At 60.8% G+C, this 25,832-nt stretch overlaps 1 protein-coding gene across 4 annotated transcripts; it reads left to right on the top strand.

Annotated features, from left to right (window-relative positions):
- Positions 1-1,998: 1,998 nt before the first annotated feature.
- Positions 1,999-25,192, top strand: LOC102045929 (casein kinase II subunit alpha-like). 4 transcript variants are annotated; one of them, XM_055705515.1, is made up of 13 exons: positions 1,999-2,154; positions 10,899-11,034; positions 13,380-13,491; positions 15,162-15,263; positions 17,060-17,110; positions 18,107-18,166; positions 19,321-19,404; positions 21,542-21,652; positions 22,653-22,754; positions 23,760-23,860; positions 24,007-24,155; positions 24,464-24,553; positions 24,674-25,192. In XM_055705515.1, the coding sequence occupies exons 2-13, from the start codon at positions 10,934-10,936 to the stop codon at positions 24,787-24,789; spliced, it is 1,179 nt and encodes a 392-aa protein (XP_055561490.1). In that variant the 5' UTR covers positions 1,999-2,154; positions 10,899-10,933; the 3' UTR covers positions 24,790-25,192. The 4 variants fall into 4 exon arrangements, with proteins under 4 accessions (XP_055561490.1, XP_055561491.1, XP_055561492.1 ...); XM_055705516.1 differs by having other exon boundaries at positions 2,004-2,203; XM_055705517.1 differs by lacking the exon at positions 10,899-11,034 and having other exon boundaries at positions 2,007-2,203.
- The last annotated feature ends 640 nt before the right edge of the window (positions 25,193-25,832 follow it).

Genomic DNA, 25,832 nt, shown 5'->3' with positions numbered 1-25,832 from the left:
GGTGAGCCAGTACAGTGACATGAGCCGGTGCAGCCCCAGTGAGCCAATATGGCCCCAGTGAGCTAGTGCGGTCCTGGTGAGCTGGTACGGTCCCGGCAAACCAGCACAGTCCCTGTGAGCCAGTAAAATCCTGGTGAGCCAAAATGGTCCCAATGAGCTGGTCCAACCCCAGTGAGCTGGTACAGTCCTGGTGAGCTGGTACAGCTCTGGTGAGCCAGTACAGTCCCAGTGATCTGGTACCATCCCAGTAAACCAGCATGATCTTGGTGATCCATTGAATCTAGTGAGCCAGCACAGCCTGGTGAGCTGGCATGGCCTGGGTGAGCTGGTATGGCCCTGGTGAGCTGGCAGACCCCAGTAAGCCATCATGACCCCAGTGAGCTGGCACAGCCCCGGTAAGGTGACACAGCCCCGGTGAAGCCGGCAAAGCCCACCCGTCCAAATGCCCAGGACCAGTCCCTCCTGGGCAGTGGTCTCCTGGGGCACCCAGTGCCTGGCCCGGCTGCATGAGTGCTGCGGGACCCCAGCCATGGTGGGTGCAGAGCGGCTCCCCAGTTTGCTGGGGGCGCACATGGCCACCCCCCTGCCCTGGGGCAGACAACGGCCATGGCCCAGGGCTCAACGCACCCTTGTTTGCCTGCACCGTGCCGAGGGGATCAAAGCAGCTGGATGCTGACTCCAACGTGGGGGGTGTCCAGCCCCCCGCCCAGGGCAGACAGCACTGGCAGCCCCCCCCCCCCCCCCATCCCCCCGCAGCTGGGCTGTGTTGGTGGCATCAGTTGAGGCCCCTCTTTGGGGTGCGCTCAGCCCCGTGGGGTCTCCCAGTGCCCGGGGGGATCCCTCTGGGGGGGTGTCCCAGTGTCTGGGGGGGGTCCTCAGTACTGGCGGGTCCCATGGGGGGGGGTGTCCCAGTGCCTGAGGGGAGGTCTCAGTGCTGGGGGTTCTCAGTGCTGGGGGGTCCCAGTGCCTGGGGTGTGTGCCTCTGTGCCATGCAGTTCCCTCAGCAGCGGTGCCGATGCAGGGCCCCCACCTCAGGGCCATCAAGTGGCCCCTCAGCGCCTGAGCCCGGGGGTGCGGCTCCAAGGCACCATGGACACCACCATGTCCCTGCACTGTGGGGGACAGGTTCCCATCTCGGGTGCTGGCACCTGGTGGGTTTTGCTGCCAGGAAGGTCCCTGGGTGCCCCCGGCCTCTCACAGTGTGGGGGGACCCGACTGGGGTACACAGTGGGGACAGCGGTGGGAACAGGGACACAAAAGTGAGGGAAGGGGATGGAGAGGAGCAGGTGTGTTGAGGCTGGGGAGCGCTGGGAGCACTGGTCATAAGCTGCACTGGGAGTGCTGGAAGTAGGTGCTGCAGGCAGCACTGGGAGCACTGGTCCTGGGACAGGCCAAGCTGGGGCACCAGGGGCACTGGGAAGCAATGAGTGCACTGGGAGCACTAAGCACACTGGGCATCCTGTGGGCATTGGTGGCTCTGGGGCACTGATGCAGTGGTTGCACTGGGAGCACAGGGGGCACTGGGAGCACTGGTCCTGGGGCACTGGGGGTGCTGGGAGCACCAGGTGCACTGGCAAGCACTGGGGGCACTGGTGTCACCAGGAGCATTGTTGCACTGGGTGCCCTGAGCATTGGTTGCACTGGGTGCCCTGAGTGCACTGGGGGCACTGGGTGCCATGGGTGCATCCGGCATCCTGTGGGCACTGGGCGCACTGGATGCAACGGGGGTACTGCATGCAGTGGTGGCACTGGGGTCACTGGGCGCACTGAGCAGCACTGGTTGCACTGGGGTTGCACTGGGCGCACTGAGCAGCACTGGTTGCACTGGCTGCGCTGGATGCAATGTGATCACTGAGCGAACCAGACGCTCTACGCGCACTGGGCCCCACCGCGCCGCGACCCCCACCCCGCCACGGGCCCCCGCGCAGGCGCGGTGGCGGCGGGCGCAGGCGCGGTAGCGGCGGGCGGGCGGCGGGCGGGGGGCGGCGCTCCGGCCGGGCGGTGGCGGCGGGGCGGCGGGGCGGTGGCGCCCCCCATCGGCCCGGCGGGGCGCGGCCCGTCCGAGGGCGCCGCCGCCAGGAGCCGCCGCCATCTTGTCACCCCCAGCCGAGGGGAGGCAGCGCCCCTCCCCACAGCGCCCGGCCGCTCGGCCAGGTAGGCCCCGGCCCCCGCCCCGGCCTCGGCCCCGGCCCCGGCCCCACCGGTGAGGGCACAGCGGGGGGGCGCTGGGCAGGGGGGGGGCTGGGCGGGGGGAGGGGTGTGAGCGGGGGGAGGGGAGGGAGGAGGAAAGGCGGGGGGGGGGATGGGGGGGTGTGGGTGTGAGGGGGGTGAGTGTGGGGGGGGGTGAGGGGGGTGAGCGTGTGTGAGTGAGTGAGCATGGGGGAGGTGAGTGTGAGTAGGGGGTGTGAGGTGGGGGTGAGGAGGGGTGAGTGTGTGGGTGAGTGAGCATGGGTGAGTGTGAGTAGGGGTTGTGAGGAGGGGTGAGTGAGTGAGCATGGGTATGTGGGGGGGTGAGTGAGCACGGGGGGGTGAGTGTGGATATGAGTGGGAGGTGAGTGTGAGTAGGGGGGGTGGGGTGAGGAGGGGTGAGGGGGGTGTGGGTGAGTATGGGGGGTAAGTGTGGGTGTGAGTGTGAGGGGGTGGGGGAGAGTGAGCATGGGTGTGTGTGAGTGAGTGGGGGGGTAAGTGAGGGGATGGGGGTCTGGGTGTGTGTGTGAGTGTGAGGGGTGGGGGTGAGTGAGCATGGGGGTGCGTGAGTGTGTGTGAGGGGTGGGGGTGAGTGAGCATGGGGGTATAAGGGGGTGGGGGTGAGTGTGGGTGGTGTGAGGGGTGTGTGTGAGTGAGCATGCAGAGTGAGGGTGGGTATGGGGGGTGAGTGTGAGCAGGGGGACTTGCAATTGCAGGTGGGGGGGGCTGAGAGCCTGAGTGAGTGTGAGTGGGTGGGTATGATGGCATGAGGATGAGTGGAGGGGGAGTGTGAGTGTGGGGGTGTGAGTGCAGGTGGGTGGGGATGGGGTTGGCATGAGTGTGAGTGAGCATGGGGGTGAGTGCAGGTGGGTGGGGTGTGTGAAAGTGTGGGGGTGAGTGAGTGTGAGCATGAGGCTGTGAGAGCCTGGGTGAGTGTCAGTGGGTGAGGATGAGTGGGATGGTGTGTGAGTGCCTGGAGGAGGGAGGTGAATGTGTGGGTGGGTGAGCTTGGGGGGCAGATATGAAGGTGTGGGGGGGTGTGAGTGTGCGCGTGGGGAGGTGAGTGCAGGCATGAGTGTGGGGCTGTGAGAGCTTGGGTGAGTGATGGTGTGTGAGTGCATGGGGGGTGCGCAGGTGGGGTGGGGCTGTGTGAGGGTGAGTGTGGGGGTGTGAGTGCAGACAGGTGGGAGATGTGGGGGGGATATGAGGGTGTGAGTGTGGGGGGTGCAGGGGTGTGTGATGGTGTGTGAGTATGCAAGTGTGAGTGTGAGGGGGTGTGAGTGTGAGCACAGGGTGGCTGGGGGTGAGAGCAAGCACAGGGTGGGGGCTGTGAGAGCAGGTGTGAGTGCGGGTGTGAGTGAGGGTGTGTAAGTACAGGTGAGTGTGGCTGTGTTTGCATGGGGGTGTGAGGGTGCACATGTGAGGGGGGAGGGGCAGAGGCGATGATGTGTGATGGGGGGAGGGGAGCGGTGAGTGCTAGTTTGGGGGGGGTGAGGGTGAAGACGGGGGGCGGGTGCCCCGCCGGGTGGGGCAGGGATGGGGACATGGGGACAGGGTGTCAGTGGGGCAGGAGGGACACAGCACTGGGGGGGGCTTGCTGGGGGGCACCCCATGGGCAGCGCTCCGAGGGCTCTGGGGGGTGGGGGGTGGTCCTGGATGTGCCCAGGTGTGGGGGGGGAGCTGTGGGTCTGGGCGTGCCCGGCTGGGCGGGGGGGGGGGGGGGGCGTGTTGGGCGTGCCCAGGCGTGTGCAGGGCTTATGGGGGAGGGGGCTGCCCCACTGCCGGGGTCACTGGGAGCTGCCCGGTGTTGGGGTCCCCTTCACTGGGGGTTCACCTGAGTGAGGTGTGGGGCAGGGAGCTGCCCCGTGGCCTGGGGGTGGGGTGGTGTCCCATGGGGCAGAGGTCTGGGGCAGGGCACAGTGCTGTGGGGCCAGGCGCCGCAGGGTGGCCCCTGCCCTGGCGGGTGACAGGGTGACGCCGGGCGCGTGTTGGTGCTGAGGTACCGCAGCAGCTGTGGGGAGGGACGGGCGGCTGGCACCGCTACCCGCACTTGGCTGGCTCCTCGTCCCGCCACGCGGTCAGTGCCGGCCGATGCCACATGGCGCGGGGGGCCGGCGGGCTGCCAGCGGGCGGGCACCGTGGTTTACCAGATTCTCATAGTTTAATCTTAAAAATTCTCTTCTCCTCTGCGGTGGGGAGGCGATGGTGGGGAGGCAGCAGCCAGTGTTCGGGCCTGTCCCGGCACAGGCAGCGGCTGGCCCGTTGGCGGACGGTGGCGGTGATTCCCGGGGAGCACAGCTTGGCACCGGCAGCACCTGTTCTCCCCGCGCACCTGCCTGGAGGGGTGGCAGGAATCTAACAAGCTTTGCTGACGGCCTTTGTTGACGATGGAGACTAAACCAAGGCAAAGCCCGCTGCGGTTGGCGCGCTGCAAATTTTTTCTTGGATCGATTAATCTGCCCTCTGCTCTGCGCTGCGGCAGGTGCCGGCCCTGGCCCATTCCCCCCAAAGCCCAGCCCTCGGTGTCACGGTGAAGCCTGTGCACTGTGCCAGCACCCCAACCCCTTTCTGGGCACCGACAGTGACATTCTAAAGCGTCTCCCTTAGGCAATGCTGGTGTTGGTTCACGGTGAGCTGTGCCAGCGGGAGCTGTCCCGCTGGGGGGATCCATCCCCTCCCTGCCGGGCATCGCAGAGGAGGAAGAGCAGAGCCTTTAAACCACTGGCAAGGGGAACGCAGCAAAGGCAGCACGAGGGAGACCGCAGCAGCGCGGCGGTGCTCTTGGCAGCTCTCTGGTCATGCCGTGTGCCCGGAGGGGACCCGCTGGGTGCCGTGGTCTCGCTGACCTGGCCGGCTGTGGCAGATGGGGCAGAAGGTGCTGTTGTCACAGCTTTTGTCCACTTCCTCTGAAATCTCCCTGCATATTCCCACCACCTTGAAACTTGCTGTGTGATGCAGGGATGGCTGAATTGAGGCTATCGACCCCTTGCTGCTTCCCCTCCTCCTTGCGGGCTTGGCCAAGCTTCTCCCTCCGAGCCTTTCTCTGACGGCACCCCGGCATCCGTGGCTGTTTGGGGAGGTGCCCTTCAGAAACGCAATGGCAATGTCAAAGGGCTGCGAGCAGCTTGCACGGCTCCTGCTCTTTGGGAATGGGATGGCGCTGCGTGGTGTCAGTGCCTCAAAGCCGTCACCAGACCTCGCTCTGTAGGGTGTGTGAAAACGCGGTTAACACGGCAGGGAAAGCGGCGAGGGGATTTGGAGTTACGGGAGAGGGTTTGAAGTCAAAGGTCTGGGTCAGGGCTTGGAGAGAGGGAGGGAGGGTGAGGAGGCAGAGGGAATCAGCACCATGCCAGTGCCTGCCTGCCTGTGCGCCTGCCTGTGCGCCTGCCTGCTGGGATTTGGCATTCGAGCCTCTTTCCCCACTCCCTCCAGCTGGAATGGGTTTGGGAGCCAGCATCGGCCACGCTGAGCCAGGCGCAGGGGTGGTGGGTCTGTACCTGAAGGAGGGCAGTGAAAGTGCTGAAGGGTCTTATGAGGAGATGGGATGAGAGGGTAAGCGATGGGATGAAGGGAAACGGCCTCAAATTGTGCCAGGGGAGGTTTAGAGTGGGTGTTAGGAAAAATTCCTTCCCCAAAAGGGTGGTCAGACGTTGGAACAGGCTGCCCAGGGCAGAGGTGCGGTCACCACCACAGGAAGGATTTAAAAGATGTGTGAATGTGGCGCTTGGGGACGTGGCTTAGCGGTGAGCTTAGCAGTGCCGGGTTAGCGGTTAAGATGGGTGATCTGAAGGGTCTTTTCCCACCTAAAGGACTCTGATCCTACGGTGTGGGGGCGCAGTTTGCCATGAGTGATGGGGTGGTGACACGGTTTGTGTACGGAGTCAGCTGAGCCCAGCCTGTTTCACCCGAAGCTGTCACCTCGCCAGGCTGTTCGCTGCTGCGGGCTTGGGTGTAACAAGGCCATCGGAGCGGTTTAAACAAATCGGTGCATTACGGAGTGCCTGGCTGGAGAGCCTTCCCCATGTGGAGGATGACTAAGGGCGCGCCTGCCCAGGCACGCAGGAACGCTGGGTCTGTCTCTCCGTGCGCTCGTGCCAGCGTTGGGATTTCAGGCTGGAAACCTGAGCCAGCTGCAGCCAACCAGCTGGGCTGTGGAAACGATTTCAGGCCAAACTGCTCCCGGGTTCGCTGATGCTGTAGCTACTGCATAGGTCTTCCCTTCAGAGCAGCCCCAAGATTGCCAGAACTGCAGGTGCAGGCGCGTGTTGGTGCCGCAGCCTGCCTATTGCCGGACGCGTGGGCATTGCCTGCCTCGAGCCGCAGCTCCGCGCGAGGCTGGAGAGAAGGGCAAGCCTTGCCGGCTCGCCCCTAGCCCACCGTGGCCATGTGCCCTCAGCAGTGCTGAGCTTCGGCTGCTGCTTTTCTAGAACTGTCTCTGCCTGCAGCTGCTTCCCGGGGGAACTCTCCTGTCTGTGGAGAGGGTCGTCTCCTCTCCCATCTTCCCTCTTTGTTTTGGGGAGGGCCCAGGGGGGGTCCCAGATCCTGGCCAGCTGGGCAGGGTGGCAGCAGCGGCGCTTTCCCCGGCCTGATCCCCGGCTAGCAGCCTGCCGAGCCGCAAAGCCAGGCTTGGAGGCTGGCTGCGGAGCCACTTCCAGCCTGGCTGTCATTCCCAGGTGGCTTCTCTCCTCTCAGTTTTGGCTGCAGCCGCTTCCCTTGACATTTCAGTCCACCGAGTTGCTCCGGTTTGTTACCCAGAGCTGGAAATGCGGGTGTTCAGCTCTTGTTCTCCCTTTCCATGTGCTTGGCTTGCCTTTCTCTGCTGCCTTCTCCAGAGGTCCCGTTGGCTGTGAGTTTATTTGGTGCATGAAGGCCAGTTGCTTTTTCTAGTGCTGAGGAGAGCCGGCGGTCTGACTAGCGGGAAAAGCCTGGAAAACAGGGATTTGGAGAGACACTGCCATGCAGAGGAGCTGAGTTCAGGAAGGACTGCAGGGCAGCGCTCGCTGTGAGGGTTGTGACAGTTCCCTCAACCACCGATGATCAGTCAGGATCAGCTGGAGGCTGGTGATGTGCTGGGGGACAGGGCAGGCAGTGCTTCCCAACTGGGAGAGAGGTCAGAGCGTGTTCCCGAGGCCTGGCCCAGCTGTCCCCGGCTTCGTGCTGACAGCCCCTTGCGCACCAAAGGTCAGCAGCTTGCCTGAGCTCGCGTTGGGGAGCTGGCGCAGGGTCAGAGCTTCCCTCAGCCCTCGGGGGGGCCGTGCAGGGGGACAGGGCTGTGGCATCACCCGCCTGGGTGCAGGGAGAGCCCACGGCCCTTGGGGCTGCTCCGCTTCCCATTTGCAGAGCGTGTTCAGAAGGGGTTTGGGGCGAGGTGCCTTGGTGTCTCACCAGCCCATTTCTCCCTGAGGAGCACGGGGAGCTTGGTGTGGCACTGGGGACCACCACTGTCCCAGTGCCGAGGAACCAGCAGCCCCTGGGCTCCAGCCAGTGCACCTTGGGGGCTGCTTCTAGCTTCCTGGGGAGGGTGATGGTGGCCACGGCCTTGTCAGGGGCTACAGGCTTCTCGCTGGGGTTTGGAAGCCGTGGCAGGGCTCGCCTGGGAGGAGCGTTGGGGGTGGTTGAGTGGGTGCTGGTAGCCTGCCTCTGAGCCGTGGTGCAGCTGCAGGGGGGAATGCAGGGACCCTCAGCCCCCTTTTCCTGAGGGATTCAGAGGGTTGTCCCGGCTGTGCTGAGGGGCGAGGGCAGTTTGACCAGTGTCGGGAGCTGCGCTGGCTCTTCTCATCTCGCCACCTCTCCGATAATGCTCCTTACGTTTCGGTCGTGCTACTGAGAGAAGGATGATGGATGTCACCCTTTTAAAGAGAGACCAAGCGCTGCCTCCCGCTTAGGTTTGTTATTTTAGTTTCAAAAAATCCTCAACAGATTGCTTCCTGCGGAGGGGAGCCGGGAGCGAGCTCTGCGCTGGGGGAGCATGGGGAGCTAGCGAGCTGCTGCCGGTGGTTGTGAGTTCAAAGCGATAAGTGTGGGAAGCCCCCGGCCGCGGTCGGCGTCTGAGAGCTGGGACACGTGGGGCTGAAAGCCCAAGAGCGTGCCGCTCCCATTAAAGCCTTTAGAAGGGAAAACAAAAAACCCTCTGAAATTAGCACTGAACACAGAGGGTGGGTTTTTTTCCCCCCCTCAAGCTTTTCAGGTTAAAAATATTTTAAAAGTGGGACAGGATGACAGGATTCCTGGCTTATTTCGCCAGCCTCGTGTGTGAGAGTCTCAGGTGCCGGAGAACGTGCCGCAGGGAGCGAGCCTGCTTCGGCCGGAGGGGAGCTTGCCAGTGCCAGCGTGTAAGTGATGTCACTGTGGATCGGAGCAGGGAAGCGCTTCCCGAGGAGCCGCCTCCTGCCATGGGATGGTGGGATAACCGCAGCCCCCTGAGCCAGGGCTCATTAGCTGCCTGTGCGATTGCTCTCCGTGCGTCACGGGTGGGTTTCCCCTGCATGGAGCAAAGGGTCGTTGTGAGCCTGCGGTGGTACGACCGCATTCTCGCTTGCTGCGTCGTGCCCTGAGGAAGGTTCCGGCTGTTTTTTTTCCCTCCCTCTCTCATGTCCCTGCAGTTGTTTTCTTTTCCCTGTCAGCACTTTTCACCCCGATCCACAGTGCCAGCAATGCTGCAGCAGAAATGTCACCTCTCCACCGGAGTCGGCCTTGCAGGCAGGCCTGATCCTGCCCACTGCCGGCCTTGGGAGCGCCACGTCCCCATGCATTGGCTTTCCTGTGCCGGCTGATCTCCCTTGCTGGTGCTGCGGGAGGATAAACGAGAACACCGTGTCCACCGGCCGATGCTTCACATGCCCCGGCGCGTTCTGCTTGCCGTCAGCAGCCTTGGCTCTTCCCTCCCCCTGGCCCCGTGCGCTCCTGGTTTGTTCGGAGCGTGTGCTCCCTGCGCCGTGCCTTGCCTAGGGTGTCTTGCCTAGGGTGTTCGCTAGATGCCGGGGGCACCCTGCTGCGTGCGGAACGGCAGGATATTCTTTCTGCCTCCCAAAAACTTTCTTTTTGCCCTTTGCTGAGCAGAATGTCTTTGCTCCTACTGCCGGAAGCTGTGTGCACGCCATTTCACTGAGTGGTTGCAGATGGGACCTGGTGGGATTTTTCCATTCTCAGTTGCTGAGTGGTTTTTGTACATCCCAAGCCCTGCTCCAGGCCGCAGGGTCCTGGCTGGGGTGATGGAGCCTGTTAACCTGGCAGAAAACTTTCTTTCCTGGGTTAATGAGCTCTGCTCGCTCCCCTTGGCTTGGGAGTCAGAGGGGCCGGATCCTGTTCGCCCAAGCCTGGTCTCTGTGTGCAGTGCCGTTTGCAGGCAGCTGCCTCCCTCTGGCTCTGTACCAGCTGGGTAGCATCTACCTTTCAAGATGCTTATTAACCCTTGCACAGGATATTAAAAATGCAGAAGGGCTGTCTTAAGTGCTCGGTTCTCCTTGCTGGCCGGTGCTCGTATTGATTTATTGACTCACCGACTCTGCCGTGCCATGGCTTGCAGGTGATTTTGCCATGGCAGGAGCAGAGCCCAGGCTGCTGTGTTAGAGTATCTTCTATTTTGGGTAAAAGACTGACTGCAGGGGAGGGTGGGGGACAGCAAGAGCAGCTCCTCCGAGCCCAGGGTCCTGGCTGGCGGACGTCTGCCGGCTCAGCACTGCATCTTGCCTTCTCTCGGGGAGGAGCTGGGGTTTTGGTACCTACCCATGTTTCCCAGCTTGTGGTGTTCAGCTGAAACATTTCTTCCGTGGCTGTGCGTCCCCGTTTCCTGGGTGCTGCCTGGAGGAGGGGGAGCAGCAGGACTCTGGCCCTCCTTGGTGGCCCAGCCGGTTGATGGGGCACATTTTGGCACACCAGCATGGAACAGGAGCTGCCACGCTGCACGTACCAGAGGGGCTGCCAGCGAGAGGAGAGTGTGCCGGCTGCCCAGGGCTGGGGGGCTCCCGTGGGGGCTTCCCAGGGCTGCTGTGCTCCTGTGGGGGCTCACCGAGGCCACTGGGCTCGTGGAGAGTTGCTGCTGTAGTTGGTCTGCATGGCTCACATCCCCCTTGTCGAGGGATGGAAGAACTCTGTCCCCTGCGTCCTTGGGGAGGTGATGGGGTTTGGCACGGAGCTCCCCGGCCTCGGCCAGGGCCCTCGCTGACCTCTGCTTGTGCTGGGCGCCCAGAGCTGCTTCGGTCCCTGTGGGGCGGCTGGAGAGAGGCCCAGGGCAGCTGGCAGAAGGAGTTGAGCTGGTGCCGTCGCTGCACAGTCCAATTTGGCTTGGGCCAAAGCTTGCAGGCGCAGGGAGGGACCCAGTGGTGCTCGCTCCTGGCCGCTGCGGGGCTCCTCAGAGCCAGAGAGCTGATCGGGGTTTCTCCCCTCGGCTGAAGTGGCCTCTTGCGTGGGCTGGGGGGAGAGGCCTGGGCTGGGAAGGGGTGTGAAGGACAGCCCACCTGTCGGCACTGCGCACCCCGGAGCCTGCTCGCTGGTGGCCTGGGCACAGGTTCCCTCGACGCTGCGTGCCAGCCGCCGTGCTGCCAGGTGTCCCCTCTGAGGGCTGAGCCGTGCCTCCTGCCCACCCTCGCTTGCTGCAGCCCCCCCCCAACTCGGGTTCACTCGGCAGCCCCGACACGCGCCCCTCCTTTTCCCTGTTTCTCTCACAAGTGTGCCTTGGTCTCATCCCAATTCATGTGTGTTTATATTTTTAGGGTGATTGAGGTACTGCGCCTCTGGCCGTGGAAGCATGTCGGGGCCAGTGCCGAGTCGGGCCAGGGTCTATGCAGACGTGAACACTCAGAGACCCCGCGAGTACTGGGACTACGAGTCGCACGTCGTGGAATGGGGGTACGCCTGGGAGATAGGAGGGGGACCTACACCAGGGCCTGTGCGCAAGCGCTGCCACCGTTCTGCTTGGTGGCATGGGGACAAGCGCCCGTCCAAAGGCAGACGGGCAGGTCGCGGCGTTCCGGTCCAGCCGCGGTGCGAGGGCCAGCACCCGGCACAGCCGGGACTGGCATTTCGGTTTTTGGCATTGCTGTCCAGCGCCCACCGGGGGACCGCGCTGCCTGGGGCGGGAAGCGGGGGTGCTGATTTCCAGGGGAGCCCTGGGCTCCAGCCTGCGGCTCCTCCGTGGCTTTGCAAGTAGAGCCACTTGTATTTAAGTGTTGAAACTAAGACCCGGGTGTCTGGCTTCAAGCATGCAAGTGCGTGCTTAACCAAACCAGCGTGATGAGGGTTTGTTTTTTATCGCTGGGAAGGACGGCAGTGTCAAAAGACGGCAGCCCCCATGCCACTGTCCCCGGGGCGCTGACGGGAATAACAGGGAACAGTGGGGAGATGCTTGGGAACAGTTCTGGAGCGGAGGGGTTTGAAAGGACGAAGGTGAAAGTCTTGTGACTATTTTTTTTTCTTTTTTGGAGTTCCCCTGAGGACTGGATTCTCTGAGAATTCAAAATGAAGGCGACCAGTTGATTGTTTTATACAGCAGCCGGCTTGGCGAGGAGCTGGGCAAAGGGCCAGCTTTGACTTCCCAGGTAGTAACATAGCGCTCAGCGTTCCCTTGCTCCAGGGCATCCTCCCTCCCGAGCCGCAGCGTTCGGGCTGGAGGAATACTGCCCGCCAGGGACAGCGGCTGCTCTTTGTTTGGGTAGTTGTGGTTAAAACCTATAAAAATTAGAGTCTTTTATCTGGGGCTGCAGCGTAAGCTGGTGCCTGGGCACCGAGGAGGCTGTTGGTGCTGCGGTTGGCAGCTGTTGGCGGGGTTGCTGCTGAGGCCAGATTAGGAGCCCTCCCCGGTGCTCTGCCTCCGCCCAGACCCCGGCTAGCGTGCCGGTCACTGGTACCGGTGACCTAGAAATGAAAAGCTTTTTATCCACTTCCAAATCCCCTGCGCCAGGCGGAGCCCCAGGGAGCCTTCGATCTCTGGGACGGTAATTCCATGTCTTCTGCGAGCATCCTGGATTGTTTGTTGTGGTTTTTTTCTTTTTCACATGAACAGTCCTCGCAGTTAATGTTTTCCCTGCTGCTGACCCCGAGCCTTCCCGTCTTGTTCCTAGTGAAGGTGAACTAATCCTGCCCATCTGTAGCGCGTGGTTCACCACGCTCCCTTTACTTGCGTTCGATGAGCGTGGCCGCAGGTTGGGGAGCGAAGCTGCCTGGCGTGTGGGTCCTGCTGCGGCTCCGCTGCCCATTTGAACTCTCCCTCTTTTCCTCGAGGTGCTGACAAGTCATCTCCTGTATTGTCTCTGGTAATTAGCAATTTGTGAAGTCAAGCTTTCCAGCCTGTAATTCCCTTTCTTTCCTCAACTTGTTTATCCTTATCAAATCCCCCCAGGGGCTCCGTGCCTTCCCTCCTTGGCATAGCAGAAATAATTGCCGATGCTTCTGATGTTTCCTCTGGTCCCTTCAGGTGACTCTGGTTTAGACCTTAGTGGATTTAAATACATGGAGGTTTTATGGGTGAGAGTTGGTTTATTTCCTTCTGGTTTCCAGTATGGAATATCGATTATTTTTTTTTACAAATCCTTGGGTGTGTGATATCCTTTACACCTCAGTGTAATGCAGGGGTCCCAGGGGAATTTTTATGTTGGGTATTTTGTCAGTCTCTGCCGCTAACTAACTGCTGGTGGGCTCCGAGGTTTCAGGTGAGCTAGTCCTTGCAGCCCACCGCCTCCTCTTACTGACGGAGAAGAGGGAAAGGTGGAGCAGTATCATCTCCGCAGGACCCGTGGCGGGCTGGGAGGCGAGCTCAGACTGGGAGGGGGGGAGCACCAGCACTGGGAGCCAGCAGAGGTGTTTTCGACATGCCAGCTGGGTTTGCCTGGAGGGCTGCAGTGCGTGCGAGTGTGGAGGGGGGGCTGTTCCCGAGCTGCCCGTAGCGCCTGTGAGGTCTCGTGTCCCATCTCCACGTGGAAGTTGCTGAGCCAGCCCTCTGCGCTGCGCGCTGCTGGCAGCGCTGGTGCTCTCCAGTCGTTTGCCGGTTTGTTTGCGTGCTCCTCTGCGGTGGTAGCTGCTTCTCTCCAGCCCTGGGCACCATGGTGTGCTGCTAGCTCTCCACTTACCATAGGCTGACCCCCAGATCTTGACCTTCCTGCTCTCCCTGGGAGCAGTGTTGTCTCTAAAGCGAGCAGCTCTCTGTTCTGGGCTGGGTGCAACCTCTTCATCTCTGTATTTCTCTGTTTCTCAAACAGCAACCAAGATGACTATCAGCTCGTGCGGAAACTTGGCCGGGGCAAATACAGTGAAGTCTTTGAAGCCATCAACATCACCAACAATGAGAAGGTCGTCGTGAAAATCCTCAAGGTAGGTGTTTTGTTCACCGTTGCGCTCACTGTTTTGTTCCTCTGCCAATGCTTCCGCGTCTTCCCCTCCTTTGCCTCTTCCTGCCCTCTCCATTTGAAGCACTCTGTTGATATTTGGATGATTTCATCTTAGCTGAGGAGAACATCAGCCCCCAGGGCAGAAGTTTTGGCTAGCTTGTTTCCGTCCCAAGCAAAGCAGAGTTACGGAGGCACGGGCAGGCTGAGCGCTGGCACTGGATTGTGCTTTCCTTGGGCAGCTGTTCCCAGGCAAAGCAGTGATGGGAGCAGGGAGGAAGGGGATCATCTACATGCAATGGAGGCAGAAGGAAAGTCCTGTGCCTGGCCTTGTATGGATGTCCTGCCTGCATCCCCTCTGCCCTCTCTGTCACCCACTGGTGCCACTGCCATGAGGTTGCGGTGGGTGCCAGGCAGCTACGTCTCGGCAGCGCTCCCGGACTACGCTTTAGGGAATAATTTTTCTTTGGGCCTGTTTCAGGTCACAGTCTCGCCAGTTCAGCAGAAGAACTTGGCTTGTTCTGGTGATCCAAGGTCATAAAATCCCTGTGCTGGATTCATGGCCTGGCCCGAGCGAGGTCACAGGAGCCCAGAGACCTTTCCCAGGATAAGCAGACCAGCATCTTGCAATGCGAGGTCGTTGCAGCACATGATGTCCCGGTCTGTAAGCTGGAGCTGATTCCTGCCCAGGGGATGAGCACAGGCACCCCCGCGTGTCCCAGGAGCTTGGGTAGGGCACAGAGGAGTTCCCTGGAGCTAACAGAGTCCTGACGGATGGACAGCCACGTGTCTCATCCCTCGTTAGGCTCATGGGATGTGCTTAGGCTTGTCAGCTTGCGGTGGCAAGCTAATTTCTGTGGTGTTGCCAAGCCACAGGTAATTATAGTCTGTAGGATGCACGAATTATAAAATACGGGGACGGTCTTAAGAATATTGCCTTTGCAAGAGAAAGAGAGGAGGTGGAAGGGGTGTAGCAACTAATCAGTGTAACAGAAATACACATTGAGAAAACCTTAGGGCAGATTACAGGTGAGGGCATGAGAAATGTCCTGTTTAATGTATTTGCCCTGTGTCTCACCCAGCCTGCGATGGAGAAGCAGAAAGCTAGCTCGGAAGGCAGAAGGAGCATCCTGTCCTCAGAGGCAGGCAAGGGACTCGGGTCGGCTTCTCAGTGCACATCAGAGCTATCCCTGCACTCACTCGGCCCACACAGAGGGTTTCCCTGGGCAGTTCAGGTCGGGGGCTGGTTGGGAGGCAGCACAGAGGAGTTACGGAGACACAGACAGGCTTGGCTGCTGGAGCTCTTTCCCCAGGTGATGCTTTCCTTGGTTAACTGTTTCCAAAGTTTCAGTCAAGGATTTAACCTGGGCCTTGACGAAACTGAGCTTGCTCTTTAAAATCTTTTGTTTGTAGTAAAATAATGTCGTTGAGTAAAATAATCTCTCGAGGGTCTCCCAAACATGGGAAACTCCATTCCTTTGGAAGCAGAGAGCTGCTACATGGACAGGCTTGCAGGGTGCCGTTCTCCAGAGGAGATGCCTGCTCAACACCATTCCTTTTGCCCAACGGAGGCACCATGCGCTCCTTGGCTGTTCCCCTTGAGCGGCCAGAGAGGTTGCTCTGCTGGTAACTGGCTCTCCTTTTCTGTTTTACCAGCCTGTGAAAAAGAAGAAGATCAAGCGTGAGATTAAGATCCTGGAGAATCTCCGAGGAGGCCCCAACATCATCAGCCTACTAGACATAGTGAAGGACCCTGTGGTAAGGAGGATGAAGGGGCTGCTCCAGGGGCAGGGTGCGAGGCAGGCCTTCGGGGTCCTTTCCACCCCGTGAGTTACAAGACTCTGAGCTCAGGCTGACTCCCTGCCCCACTTGGCATCCACCTGACAGCTGAAATCACCCTGGGGAGATCTCTGTGCGCATTCCCCTCACGAGCACTGTTGAGACAGTAGACGAGAGGGTAGAAGTGGAAGGAGATCTTTCTAGCTGGTCCAGCAGCAGCAGGTGGAGGAGGGTTGTGCTTGCAGCACCGTTGCCCTTCTGCTGGGTGGGTTTTTTGGCTTTTGAACCACCCAGGTCTCGTGCGGGGCTGGGCTGCTTTCTCTGCTGGGTGATGCTCCCTGCCTTTGTGAAGGCCGAGGAGAAGGACAGGCAGCAACCAGTGTGGGTTGCACTGTCACCAAAGTGATCGGGCAGAGGGAGGCTTTCCTCCACCCTCGGCACTCTGTGCTGAGACCCTTCACCCCTCCCCAAACTGGATGATGTTTTCTCTGTGGCACTGGCTGGGCTCCCAGCTCTCACCCAGGGGCAGCTTTTACTTCTGTCATCCCTGTGGAGCCAGGATATCCCACTGTCCCCAGGGGTTTGTACCCCACGTGGCGTGAGCTGGGCAGGAGTGCCAGGCTGGGTCAGCTCTGCAGCGGGCTCTGCTGCCCGGAGCTGGGCAGGGGGATGCACAGCGCTCGGCAGGACCCAGGGGGTTGTGGAAAAGCGGCTTTTGGCAGCAAAGGTGTTGAGTTTTACGTGGGCAGACTGATAAAAGCCGTGGTGGTGATGTAGCGCAGCTGAATTTCTCCAAGGCCCGTGACTTCGTACCGCCTGACGTGCTGATTAAAAAGCTGCATTAGGATGAATTAGCAGGGCGTATTTGATCCAATTTTAATCCTCTGACAGGCCGTGAAAGGCAGCTGTTTGTGGGGAGATAGCAGCGAGCGGGGGCCCTAGGGACTGGCTCTCGCTCCGCTGCTCCTTTTCCAGACGGGTCTGCAATGCCGGCTGGTGACGTTTGAGGTGACAGATCACATCGTAGGGAAGGAGTGCGGGTGGGTTACATGGCCGGTGAGCAGGACTGTGCTCTCAGGAACAGGGGCGCAGGCTGTGGCATCGGGGTGGGTGCCAGGTTTTGGGGAGCAGCAGGCCGGAGGGGTGCTGAGGGTGATGGCTTCCGCACCGGTGCTCAGGGTGGCCTCTAGCCCAAAGGGCTGCCCGGCTCTCCTGGGTGTTTTCAGGAGAGCCTTTGCAGGCAGAGGGTGGGGGGGGGGTTCTTCCTGCACACAGACCCTGGGGGTCCTGCCCAGCATCCCGCTGCGAGGAGAGCCAGGAGGATCAAAGAGAAAGGGAAAGAGTGGGGAGAGCCCTGCAGAAATGCGCTGGAAGAATGTGGCATGAGACCTCGACTCGGCGCCTGGGGGTGCTGCGCAGCTCCTCCACGTACGGTCTCTGAAAATGTCGTTCGGTGGCTGCGGTGGTTTGGGAAGCCCCAGCCGGGCCTGCTGGGGAGGGATGGGGTGGCCGGGGCTGTGTGGCTCCCACGCTGCCCACCTCCTCCTTTTTGCTGGAGATTTAATTAAGTCTTTGTGCGATCGGGTCACTGCCAGCTGAGGCAAGACGTGGAAGCCCCTTTCCAGGGTCTAACCGCAGCTCACTCTGGGCACCACTCTTCAAAACCAGCCCTCAAGAGTTCCCTCGCTGCCCGCCCCGCCTGCCTGCCTGCCCTGAGCAAAGCTAAACCTCTCTCTTTTCTTTCTGTCTGTTGAACTGATGCTGCTGTCCTGCAGTCTCGGACACCTGCCCTGGTCTTTGAGCATGTCAACAACACAGACTTCAAGGTAAAGTGACCTCTGCTGCTGCAGATGCCTCCGAAGGCGATGATGGTGTGGAGTATCTGGGAGAGCTCTTCTGGGCTCTGCCACGGAGCAGGCGTCACACCCTGGCTACCAGAGGGATTCCTGACCTGCTCTGATGCTGTCTCGTGGTGGGAAGGGAATACCTCTCTCTGGCAGAGGCACACAGTGTCACGGAAATGGCTGGCATCGCTGTCTCAGAGGGGCCGGGGGATTTTGGGCTTCGGCCAGCAGCTCTTTTCTACATTTTCCAGTTAGGAGAACCAGGGGAGCGCTGCTCGCGTTAGGGATTGTCCCCAAGCCTCTCCTCTCTGCCATGCTGCTCCAGCGATTGGCCATCATGGGCTTGTATTTGCAACCTGGTGTTGGCCAATTTGTGGTCTGAAGCCTTGGGCTAGTTGAGCCTCGTGTTCCTGGAGCCTGGGCTGAGCCAAGGGCAGTGAGAAGGGCTAGCGAGAAGGAGTTAGTAATAAACCAGCAGCCGCTTTGCCAGTGGCTGCTCGGTTCTGTTTCCAGTGAGGAATGTGAGGAATTGGTCCTGATGTGAGGCTTTTCCCCCCCGATTCTTGTCCCATGGCTTGTCTTTGGGCTGGCTGGGTTTTGTGAGGGTGGTGCAGCATGCTCTCTTATCCCCTGGTCTCAGGATGAAAATTGAAACCTTCCAGGTGCTGGGTCTGGTGGGGTCATGGAGCTCTCTGGTCTTCTCCTGGGTGGAAGCGCGGAGGGCACATCCATGCTCCGAGGGTTGGTTAGCCAGGCTGGGAGCATGGTTCCTCCCTGGAGTTTGCTGGCCCTTCCCAGGTGGGGAAATCCAGGGTGCAGAGCGGCTACTATGTGCCACCTGGCCAGCTGGGGCCTCTGGGCCCAAATTGTGGCTCCACAAGCGTCTGTTCTGCCCCAGTGCAGGCGGCTGTGCCTGTATGAGGAGCCCTAAACGTAAACATGCTGCTTTTTGTTAACTTTTTGTCTCCATTCTTCCAGCAACTGTACCAGACGCTGTCTGATTTTGACATACGGTTCTACATGTATGAAATCCTAAAGGTAAGCTCCCGGGGACGGCTGCAATATCCACAGCCCCAAAGAAAATCCTCGCTCAAGCAGAGACCTGCTGCTCAATCTCCCCTGGAGAGCCTGTGTGTGGAAGCAGGAGGTAGAGAGCAGAGCTCATTTGGCTACTAAACCCTGCTGGCCCGTTGCCCAGCCATCCGTGTGGGATGGCTTCTTGGGCAACTGCTTGTGGGGAGGCTCGGAGGCAGGTGGCTGCAGAGTGTGCTGGTGAAGGGCTTAGAGTGCGAGGTCGCTGTGTCCTTGAGAAGCAGAAGCCGTCTTCTTTATTTCCCTGGCTTCCTCTTGCAAGACTTCTGCCTCCGCTGGGACCTGCTATGGGAAGTGGCTTTGGCTGCACGCTGCCGTCGGGGCTGTGCTGAGGTGGTCAGCTGGGGACCCGGGGGTGATGAGACCCTCTCCCAGAGCACCCCTTGCCTGTCCCAGCCATCCCTGTGGGCAGAGGCCAGGCTAGGATCAACTGCAGCGTGTCCCGGCTGTGGGGCTTCAGCTGGAGTGGGCACTGCAGGGCAGTGGCAGCCTTTGGACAAGGTCACCTTCGGCACAATGTCTCCACCAGTGGGGCTGGCACAGGGCTGGAGAGGGAGACGGGGCTGTGCCCCCTCACCGCCACTCACCTGCTGCTCAATCTCCCCTGGAGAGCCTGTGTGTGGAAGCAGGAGGTAGAGAGCAGAGCTCATTTGGCTACTAAACCCTGCACTGGTCACGCACTGGCTCTTGGAGCTGGGCTGGGCTTTGCGGGGCTGAGCCCAGGGGCAGTGCCCAGTGCACGCGCCTGCGGCGCAGCCAGCTACAGGTTTTTGGTGGTTCCCTCCCGGGAGAGGTGATGGGGCGTGTTGGACACCAGGGAGCGTCCGCACTAGAGGTGACTGCACAGGGTTTGGAAGAGGGCTGGAGATCCCTGGGGAATGCGTCTCTCCCTGTAGCTTTTAGGACAGGCGTCACTGAAGCAGAGGCTGACCTCGGCGCCACTGGAGGCGGCTGGCTGGCTCCATCCCAGAGTCCCAGAGCTGCCTCCGTGTCTGTCCTTAACCGCCGGCCCTGCTGGCTCTGGCTGTGGGTGCACTGCCCACTGCTGCTGCCTCGTCACGCGGCGGGAGGCTTTCTGACAGCGCCTTTTCTGTCCGCAGGCACTGGATTACTGTCACAGTATGGGTGTCATGCATCGAGACGTCAAGCCACACAATGTCATGATTGACCATGAGCACAGAAAGGTACGGTGAGGTTCGGCTGGCTCCAGCTCCAGCTCCCAAGGGAGAGGGGAGCACTGCGAGGCCACGGTGGGCTGGCTCGTTTTGCCTGCATCTGCCCCAGTGCAGTGTGCCGCTCAGAGCAGGGAGGGTCAGCCGTGCTCTGCCAGCTCCCGCTCTCGCTGTCACAGGGCTGAGCAGAGGCCCTGAGCTTTGAGAATCTTGGAAGTGTCAAATCATAGAGGTTGGAAAAGACCTTTAAGGTCGTTGTGTCCAACTGTTAACCCAGCACTGCCAAGCCCACTGCTAAACCATGTCCCCAAGCACCACGTCTACATGTCTTTTAAATCCCCCAGGGATGGTGGCTCCACCACCTCCCTGGGCAGCCTGTTCCAGTGCTGGACGACCCTTTCGGTGAAGGAACTTTTCCCAGTACCCAATCTAAACCTCCCCTGGCGCAGCCTGAGGCCGTTCCCTCCTGTCCTGTTTGCTCGTTATCTGGGCAAAGAGAACGTCCCCACCTCGCTGCAGCCCCCACTCAGGTGGTTGTAGGGAGCGATCAGGTCCCCGCTGAGCCTCCTCTTCTCCAGGCTGAGCACCCCCAGTTCCCTCATCAGACACGTGCTCCAGACCCTTCACCGGCTCCGTTGCCCTTCTCTGGACACGCTCTGGCACCTCAGCGTTTTCCTGCAGCGAGACCTCTCGGCTCCTGGCTGAGAGCCTTCGTGCCGGCAAGAGAACTGGCAGTTTGGTTTTACCCACTTTGTGTTCGCGTTCCTGCAGGCCAGCACAGGCTTACCCCGTGTTTAGCTGCTGCAGAGGATTGCAGGTTTGATGGCAAAACGTCCCTGGCGTGGTTAACGCCCTGTGGCCCTGCCTGTCCCCAGCAGCACCAGAGCCCGCGTTCAGGCTGGAGTGTTGCCTTGAAGTGGCGAGCAGCCCTCCTAGGGTCTGGGCCCCAGCAGAGCCCCATGAGGGGAGCACTGAATTTGCAGCTGTTTGTTTGGAAATACAGGTGACTGTAAAACCCACACCTGTGTCCAGTAAAGCCGCTTTATTTGCCACCTGTTTGTCAGTAACTTGGGCTCGTAAATGTAACTTTAGATTTCTTCCAGCACCTCTGTAGCAACTGGCCAGCTGGGACGTCAAATAAAAAGGACTTCAAAAGGCGCCTGCACGGACACCGGCAGGCTGGGCGTCTTGCCGTGGCACGGGCAAAGCCTCCTGCAGCTGCTGAGCGCCCCCGTTATCAGAGCCGAGCCCCCCCGCGCTCTTTGGGCACTGTGCCCTTTGAAATCTTCCCCGTCGTTGCAGCCTGGTATTGCCCTGCGTCCTACCAGCTGTGTTTTGTTGTAACCGCCATGCTCACAGAAATCTGAGCTGAGCCAGCCTTTCCTTCTCCCCAAATTAATATTAAAACCGCTGGAGAGGCGCTTTGTGGACGGCAGATGCCATGATTCTCAGTTCTAATAAGGCTTCTGACTTAAGCCAACCAGAGAAACGTGGCTTAGATGTGTTTTCTGTACAGTAGGTATAAAGCTGATGGAAAGCTGCAATTAAGAGAGCAATCATGGAATAGTTGGTTTGGGAGGAACCTTATAATTATCAGTGGTTTGCTGTCAGAGCAGAAGGTCCGGCGGGGATTGTCAAAGGCCTGGCATTATTCCAGGTTAATGACCGGGCCGAGGGACCAGAGCGTGTGCGTCGCCTGCGGGTTTAATGCGCCAGGCTGAGGAGGGCTGCAAGTCCCCCGACTTCAAAGTGATCCTGGCAGGGTTTGAGAAACGATCTGAAAAATTGGGGTGAAATTCCTGAGAGGCAAATGCAAAGCCCGAGCCTGAAGCAGGAGTCGTGGGGGACAGGCACAGGACCGGCATCACGGGTGCGTGAGCCGGCTGAGGGGGCGTCGCCACAAGCTGTGGCATCACTGCTGCGATGTTCCCGTTGCCTCTCCCCGTTAGCACTGCTGCGGTGATGGCTGTGGCATGGCATGGCTGTGGCAGAGCTGTGTGCGAAAGCGGGGCAGCCGGTGAGAGGACAGATGAGGAGAGACTTGTCAGTGGTGGCAAGCACACAGAGGGCTGGCTGCTGCCAGCTGTGGGCCTGGGGTGAGCGGGGTCGCAGGTCCCTGTACCCACGTGCTCTCTCTTCCCTTCTCCAGCTGCGCCTGATCGACTGGGGGCTGGCAGAGTTCTACCACCCTGGCCAGGAGTACAACGTGCGGGTGGCCTCGCGGTACTTCAAGGGACCAGAGCTTTTGGTAGATTACCAGGTATGTCCCAGCGCCTTGTGCCGACAGCAGAGCCAGGGTGTGGAGATGCGGGCTGGTGTCCTGCTGCCATGCAGCCCCGGGCTCTTCGGTGCCTGGGCAACCTGCAGCCACCCGCAAGCAGGGGAGGGGATGGGACAGCCCAGCTACAACTCGCAGTGGCTGGAAAGGCTCTGGGTAATCGGTATAACCTCCCTGGGGTGGACATAGAAACACAGAACACTTTGGGTTGGAAGGGACCTTAAAGACCATCCAGTTCCAACCCCCTGCCACAGGCAGGGACACCTCCCAGCAGACCAGGCTGCTCCCAGCCCCGTCCAGCCTGGCCTTGAGCTCCCAGGGATGGGGCACCCACAGCTGCTCTGGGCAGCCTCTGCCAGCACCTCGCCACCCTCACAGTAACAAATTTCTTCCTGATATCTGACCTAAATCTCCCCTCTTTCAGCTTAAAGCCGTTCCCCCCTGTCCCATTGCTACAGGCCCTTGTACAAAGCCCCTCCCCAGCTTTCTTGTGGGTCCCTTCAGGTACTGGGAGGTGCTCCAAGGTCTCCCCGGAGCCTTCTCTGCTCCAGGCTGAACCACCCCAACTCTCTCAGCCTGTCCCCGCAGGAGAGGTGCTCCAGCCCCCTGAGCATCTGCGTGGCCTCCTCAGGGCTTGTTCCAACAGGTCCATGTCCTAAACATGTGCTAAAGGATGAAATAATTGGGAAGGTGAGATTAAAAGAGAATTGTCTGCCATCCTGCAAACAGCCCTTGAGGTGGCTGCTCGGCATCTAGCTTTTCTGCCCGTGACCGATGAGACTACGTGCTGTTCAGAGTCTGAACCTGAAGCTGTTGTTGGAGATGGCCCTGGGCAAGGCGGAATGTGGGGCTGCTAGATGCGGCACCAGAAACCCACCCCCTGCTCTCTGCCGTGCTCTCGGTGCACAGTCCCGGTCCTGGGCCCTCCCCGCAGCTGGCGTGCCACTGACCCCCCGTCTCTCTGCCTTCTCACCTTTTCTAGATGTACGACTACAGCTTAGACATGTGGAGTTTGGGCTGCATGCTGGCCAGCATGATCTTCCGGAAAGAGCCCTTCTTCCACGGTCACGACAACTACGATCAAGTGAGCACCAGGGCAGCATGCTGCCTGTTTCCCACATCACCCCGTCCTCCCGCAGAGCCTCCCCTTCCCACTCCCCCCATTGCCCGGTCCTCCCGCGGAGCCTCCGAGCTGGGGAGCACACCACAAAGCAAACCGGCAGCACTGAACCAGCATGGCAGCCTCTGACCCTGGCACTTGTGCCACCTCTGTGCGCTGCCCTGTCTCTCTGTCCCCTCCCTGCACCAGGATCTCTTCTCTCCATCCCCTCCCCGTGCCAGGGTCTCGGTGCTCCCTGCTCTGATCTCTTTGCTATCTGTCCGAGGGAGAAGTGTATTGAGCTGGCAGCTGAATCTGGGGGTTACTGGGCAGGGGAGCAGAGCACTGATCGCACTGGGAGGTTCTCACAGGAGCTGTCTGCCTGCCCCACGTGCTGCTGGATGGGGTGCAGCCAAGGTGCAGCTCTGGAGCCGCAGGAGCGGAACGCAACATTTCAGTTATTCTGAAATCCAGTGGGGTTCCCGGGATGCGGCTTTGGAGCTGGCTGGGGTTTTCCAGTTGTATCGCTTCCTAAGCTCAGCCAGCAACCACTGGCGCGCCTGGTGCACCCCAAACCCCACCGCAGCCCGCAGGGGGGCCTGCAGGGACCTGCAGCTCTGGGATCCGGGCTCCCCGCTGCATCCACCCTCGGGGTAGGGAGGGGAAATGGGGTGTCTGGCTCCACTCCACCTCCAGAATGCTGGCCCTGGAGCAGCCTGGGCGCGTGTGCACCCTTCCCTGCTGAGAGCAGGAGCACAGCATGCTTCAGCATGGCTTCCAGCTGCTGCAGGGAAGGGCTGCGACGCCTTGCCTTTGCTTCGCACCCAAGCGAGGGCTGGGAACGCATCCTTCCCCAGCCGTGAAGCTCCACTGAGCTGCGTCCTCACTAGCGGAGTAAGGGACACTAGGGTAGCCAGGACCTGCGGGCTGCAGCAGGGCTGGTGGGAGCCCCATCTTGGCCGTCACCCTCAGTGTTGCTCCTTCCGCCAGCTCGTGCGCATTGCAAAAGTGCTGGGAACGGAGGACCTGTACGACTACATCGACAAGTACAACATCGAGCTGGATCCCCGCTTCAACGACATCCTCGGCAGGTGGGTGCGTGGCAAGTGGGGAGCCGTGCCGCTGGCTGTACGGGCCGCCATGGCCCATGCCTGGGCGCGGAGCAGGAGAGGGCAGTGCAGGAGGCGAGAGCGACGCGCCAGGGCGCAGGGCTGATGCAGCGCTCTCCTCCTCGCAGACACTCACGGAAGCGGTGGGAGCGCTTTGTGCACAGTGAGAACCAGCACCTCGTCAGCACCGAGGCGCTTGACTTCTTGGATAAGCTGCTGCGCTACGACCACCAGACACGACTCACTGCCCGGGACGCCATGGAGCACCCGTACTTCTGTATGTCTGCCCGTGCTGCCACCCGCTCCAGCTCCTCGGGGCTCCCACGGGATCCCCCCTGCCCAGAGCCGATCTCCGTGCCGCTTCTGGCCCTGCTCCCCACCCGTCACCACTGCGGCAGCTCTCCTGGTCCTTTCGCACACAGGCAGCGCCCCACAGCGCAGCTCCGGCCACGCTGGCTGCCTCCCTGTGCCCATGTGTGCTCCTGTGGGGCTGCCACTCCATCTCGGGTGGGGGGTGAGTGGTGAGGCACCGGTGTGTGGGGGGCAGCTGTCACTGATGCCTGTTGCTTTCCCCTCTGCACACAGATCCCATCGCAAAAGACCCAGCAAGGATCGGCACCTCGGCTGGACTCTCGGCCAGTAACACGCCTGTCAGCTCCTCCAGTATGTTGGCAGGTGAGTGCTCGAGCCCACGGGCCTCTCGCGCAGGGCTGCAGGACCCCGTCGCACCCCCCTGGGGCTGAGCAGCGCTGGCTCGGAGCTCTCCTGCCGACCCACGGTCCCTCTCTGGCACAGGCATTACCTCGATGTCCGCGTCACAGCCCATCGGCAGCCTGGCTGCATCGCCCGTCATCTCCTCACCCAACGCTTTGGGCTCGCCGGTCCCCGCCGCAGCCGGTGTGCAGCCCTGAACTCACTTCTCAACCTCCGGCTTCCCGCAGCGCCGAGGCCGGTGCCGCGCCTGCCTTCTGCCCTCCTGCCTGCCCCGCGAGAGCCGAGGGCTCCGGCCGCCTGCGGCAGCCCCTGCCCAGAGGCAGAACCGGAGCACAGTGGGAGGGTGCTCTGGAATTTTATTTTTATTTCTGTTGAGTATGGGAAAAAAAAAAGAGCAAAAATGTAGGTTCCTTTTTTTTTTTCTCTGTGCAGTAACAGTATCACACTCTCTGGCAATGGACCAAGGCTGATCTCTGTTGTGTCTGTGTCGGGGTACGGCGTTAGCTGCGTTCTTCTCATGAGGATCATGGTTAGTGATGCAACTACAGTGTAGAAATCTAAAATGAATAATAAAATTTATTTTCTATGTCCCTAACAGGACAGCAGGAGCAGCAGCTTCTTCTTGGGCAGGGGCCCAAGGTACACCCCCACCGCCATGCGTGCAGCACCGACAGGGCTTCGGCACACGCTTGTCATGGGGAGGGGGCAGCAGCGTGGTGGCTGTGCAGCATGCCTGCCCTGGGGGCCTGCGCTTCCTCACAGGCTCGGAGCCTTTTCAGCCTTGTGAGGTGCAGTCAGGGCCGTACCAGCTGTGCCAACACGGGCAGGGAGGGACATGTGGGGCAGAAGCTGGCAACATGTGCTGGCAGCCCAGAAACCCAGCCACCTCCTGGGCTGCACCCCGAGCGGCGTGGCCGGCAGGGCGAGGGAGGGGATTCTGCCCCTCTGCTCCGCTCTGGGGAGACCCCCCGGAGCACTGCGCCCAGCTCGGGGGTCCCCAGCACAAGCCAGGCAGGGACCTGCTGGAGCGGGGCCGGGGGAGGGACACGGAGCTGGTCCGAGGGCTGGAAGCCCTCTGCTGCGGAGAAAGGCTGCGAGAGCTGGGGGGGCTCAGCCCGGAGCAGAGGAGGCTGCGGGGAGACCTGGCTGCGGCCACTCAGTGCCTACAGGGGCTGTAGGAAGGTGGGGACGGGCTTTTTAGCAGGGCCTGGGGCGACAGGACCGGGGGGCGGCTTATAAC

This window comes from Falco cherrug, chromosome 3 (assembly GCF_023634085.1).
Source record: "Falco cherrug isolate bFalChe1 chromosome 3, bFalChe1.pri, whole genome shotgun sequence".
Lineage (NCBI taxonomy): Eukaryota > Metazoa > Chordata > Aves > Falconiformes > Falconidae > Falco > Falco cherrug.
This window is presented reverse-complemented; position numbering and strand designations above follow the sequence as displayed.

Coding starts and splice junctions, on each gene's coding strand:
- LOC102045929 (XM_055705515.1), top strand. CDS start 10,934: ATGTCGGGGCCAGTGCCGAGTCGGGCCAGGGTCTATGCAGACGTGAAC. Junction 18,167..19,320: donor ACATGTATGAAATCCTAAAG/GTAAGCTCCCGG, acceptor TTCTGTCCGCAG/GCACTGGATTACTGTCACAG. Junction 21,653..22,652: donor AGCTTTTGGTAGATTACCAG/GTATGTCCCAGC, acceptor CACCTTTTCTAG/ATGTACGACTACAGCTTAGA.